The sequence below is a fragment of the Homarus americanus genome, unplaced genomic scaffold (assembly GCF_018991925.1).
Source record: "Homarus americanus isolate GMGI-L3 unplaced genomic scaffold, GMGI_Hamer_2.0 scaffold20465, whole genome shotgun sequence".
Taxonomy (NCBI): domain Eukaryota; kingdom Metazoa; phylum Arthropoda; class Malacostraca; order Decapoda; family Nephropidae; genus Homarus; species Homarus americanus.
In genome coordinates this window covers 2,151,471-2,155,282 of record NW_024756914.1, presented here as the reverse complement: position 1 = coordinate 2,155,282, position 3,812 = coordinate 2,151,471, and the positions used below count along the sequence as shown (strand labels likewise).

The 3,812-nt window shown below is 44.3% G+C and overlaps 1 protein-coding gene across 3 annotated transcripts in view; it reads left to right on the top strand.

Moving 5' to 3' along the window:
* LOC121857099 (probable maltase-glucoamylase 2) overlaps positions 1–1,977 on the top strand; it is a 34,198-nt gene extending 32,221 nt beyond the window's left edge. For all 3 annotated transcript variants that reach the window (XM_042352972.1, XM_042352971.1, XM_042352973.1), the window contains 3 exons: positions 95–236; positions 491–754; positions 1,439–1,977. In XM_042352972.1, the coding sequence (XP_042208906.1) occupies positions 95–236; positions 491–754; positions 1,439–1,690 (658 nt within the window). In that variant the 3' untranslated portion in view covers positions 1,691–1,977. The remainder of the gene's footprint in view (positions 1–94; positions 237–490; positions 755–1,438) is intronic.
* Positions 1,978–3,812: the final 1,835 nt, after the last annotated feature.

Here is a 3,812-nt window from a genome sequence, read left to right as displayed (position 1 = left end):
CCTCTTGTGTGTGTGTGTGTGTGTGTGTGTGTGTGTGTGTGTGTGTGTGTGTGTGTGTGTGTGTGTGTGATAATGGTTCCTCGTTTATGCACAGGTTCTCAGGCGACCGTCGGACCCTGGGTATTGATGACCAGTTCCTATGGGGTCCAGCCTTCATGGTGTCGCCTGTGTTGACTGAAGGAGCTATCGAGAGGGACGTGTACTTCCCTAATGATGCCTGGTACGACTACTACACGGTAAGTCACTACTACTAATACTACTAAAACTACTACTACTATTACTAGACGGAAGCTTTTAAATCACCATTTTATTTTTTCTATTGCTAAAATTATTTACACGGTGGGGAAGGAGGTGTGTAGGTGGTAAGGGTAGAGAGGAGGGGTGTAGATGGTGGGGGGAGGGGGTGTGTGGGGGGAGTGAGAGAAGAGACTGTTATATAGAGTTCTCACAGCATCTACTCTGAGTATAAACATCATCATTATCTCCACAGGGACAGCCGGTGGAATGGCCGGGGGAGTATGTCAAAGTGTCAGCTCCTCGTGACCAGATCCCTCTACACGTGCGAGGTGGCCACATCCTACCCACACAGAGACCGGCCCTCAACACCCAGCTGGCCAGACAGGAACCTATGGGACTCCTGGTGGCCATAGGGCTGGACAGAAGGGCGTCTGGCCACCTCTTCTGGGACGACGGAGAGGCCATCAATACTGTTACTAACAAGAAGTACAGCTTCGTGGAGTTTACCTTCGTCCAGGTGGGTTGTAGTGGGTTGTAGTGGGTTGTAGTGGGTTGTAGTGAGATGTGGCAGGTTATAGTGAGGTGCGGTGAGGTGTGGTGGTGGTGCAGTAGGTATATTAGGTTATATCAGTCCTTTTGGGAGTGAATAAACGAAGCCAAAAGGCAATATTACTGAAGCCACAAAGCCACGCCACATTCAGCCAGGAATTATTAGTTCAAAGGCAACATTTCAGCAGAGGGAAACCTTAAGCAAACTTTGATAAAGCCTTAGACTTGAAGATGCACCCCAGTGTTCGTATTCGCTCGCCCCTACACTCTCGTATGGGGGTTAGTGGGATGCTGTGGGAGGTTGCTTGAAGTTGTGGGAGGTTGCTAGGGTTTGTGGGATGCAGATAGGGATTGTGTGAGGAAGCTAGGGGATGTAGGAGGCTACTAGGGGTTTTGGCAACCTTCCACAGCCTCCTGGAAACTTCCGACAACCCCTAGATGCATCCCACAACTCCTACCAGCGTCGCACAACCATCAGTAGCGCCCCACAACCTCCCACAACCCCTAGTATCCTCCCACAGCCAAGAGCAGCCTGTAGAACACCAGCGTAGGATCACACTGTACCCCAGAGGCTTTCACAGCCCACCAAGCTCCTCCTGCAGGGTCGTAAACATACTGCCTTCCTCTAACATCACAACTCTTCCTCCTGCAGGATATACTGAAGGTGACGGTACTGAAGAACTTGAACGAAGACCTCGGTGAGCTGAAGATGGTGGATCTGGAGTTCCTTGGGGTGGAGAAGGAGCCCTCACAGATCCTCCTGAACCAGCAGGATCTTTTCTCGGGCAACTATAGCTATGAGAAGGACTCCCTTAGGCTCCTAGTCTCCCTGGATGTTGATCTTAATAAGGACTTTGAACTTGAACTGAAGGATATATGGTATTATGTTGTTGATATGAGCTGAGGCGACTATGATTGGCTGCGGCTGTGTAGTGAGGTTGTGTAGTGAGCTGTGTTATGTAGGGAGGCTGTGTTGTGTACTGAGGCTGTATATAGTAAACCGCAGGTAACAATATAGAACACAACAATGTACTTTTGAAACGCTGTACCAAATAAGACTTCTAACCAATCACAGTGAAGCACAGACTCTGTATACAGTTTTCTTCTCTCTGATTGGTTGAAGACTTATATACAACACACCCAGATTGTGTTGAAAACCAATACAATATACAAATAATTAACCAGACTCTACCTATTGTTTTCCATAAATCCTGAACCAAGGTGAACACACACACACACACACACACACACACACACACACACACGAACAATACAATCTTACGAAAAACAATTTATATACGTCTCTATTTCTACTCATACCATCTCTTGTACTAGTCTCTATCTCTCACGTAACCAATTTTCTACAAGGAGACAACTCTCTCTCTCTCTCTCTCTCTCTCTCTCTCTCTCTCTCTCTCTCTCTCTCTCTCTCTCTCTCTCTCTCAGAATATTTCCCTGGGTTATTGGGAGACTCGGAGGTCACCTGCTATCTCGGTCAAGACAAGAAGAAAGGAATTGTGTAAATATTTTTGTTGTTTTATGAAAATTTTGGTCGGGATCTTATTTTACTGAAGGACCATGAGTGGAAATTGGTTGTGTGGGCGGGAGAGGTGGTGGTGAGGGGTGTAGGGAGAGGGGGAGAGGTAGTGAGGGGGGTGGAGAGGGTGTAGAGTGAGGGAGATGTGGTAGGGAGGGATGTGGGGTGAGGGAGTGGTGGTGGGGAAGGGTGTAGGATGAGGGAGAGCACACAGCCACATACACACATCCCCCCCCCTCCCCCGACACCCACACACACATACACACCCACACACACATTGTTGTTTACACTCCAGGATGAACAACAGCTGTTATATACCATACTTCCTAAAATATATTGTTCACGTGCGAAAAAAAAATCTACCAATCCACGTGAGGACAGACGAGGTGACAGAACACAGAAATCCACTATACTGTTCATGGTAAAGACCTCACGCTGACTGGCGGCAACCCTTGCTAAATAAGACAACAACAACAACAACAACAACAACAACATTAACAACAACAACGATAACACAAATAACAATCACAACAACAACAACAACAACAATCATAACAACCACCATCACCACAACAACAACAACCTACCAATCTATCTATATAAGGCATTTAAACATGGCTTAATACAACATTTAAACAAAGCTTCACAAGGCATTAACACCAAATGAAAAAAACAAAACACATTTAACCTCTAAATTCTCTCCCCTCCAAAAAAAAAAAACAATCCCATTCATTAAAGAGAATTTGATATTCCCCCAAAAATTTAAATTCTCTGCCGCCATTTCAAAAATAATTTAAGCATTCCCATTAAAAAAAAAATGTAATCTCTTCACGCCCAAAATCAAGTAAGTCTGTTCATGAATAAAAGGTAATGTCTGGGTGTGAATTTAACTGCAGCTCTCACGTATATTATTCATTTTATGCCCGTCTGGTGTTATTCATTCCTTATGCACTGTAGTTATATCTAGATCCCATTTACTGACCAAAATACTTATTTTCTGTGAGCCCAAACATAACCTGTGGTGTATATTACAAATTAAACGCGCTGCTGGTAAAACATTTAATATTTTTTAGTGCCAAAACACATAATTACCTTGTGCCAGTAAAACGTTTAAGAGCTGTGGCCCCAAAACCTATTTAAACTCAATCACTAAAACGCATTAAACAAGGATTTTTAACTCTCTATGTCGGCACTATCTAAATCCATTCCAACTGTGTCTAACCTACCCTAACCTACCTTAACCTACCCTAACCTACCTTAACCTACCCTAACCTACCTTAACCTACCTTAACCTACCCTAACCTACCTTAACCTACCCTAACCTACCCTAACCTACCCTAACACTGCTACAAGTCTTGATTTATCTTAGTACCTGACGTTACCACCACGAGGTCTCCGGTAAGATGCACGCAATAAAAAAAAATACCAATAATACCAATTAATTTATTCGTTAAGCTTCTGTTATTGTTTTTATTTCACTATTACGTTA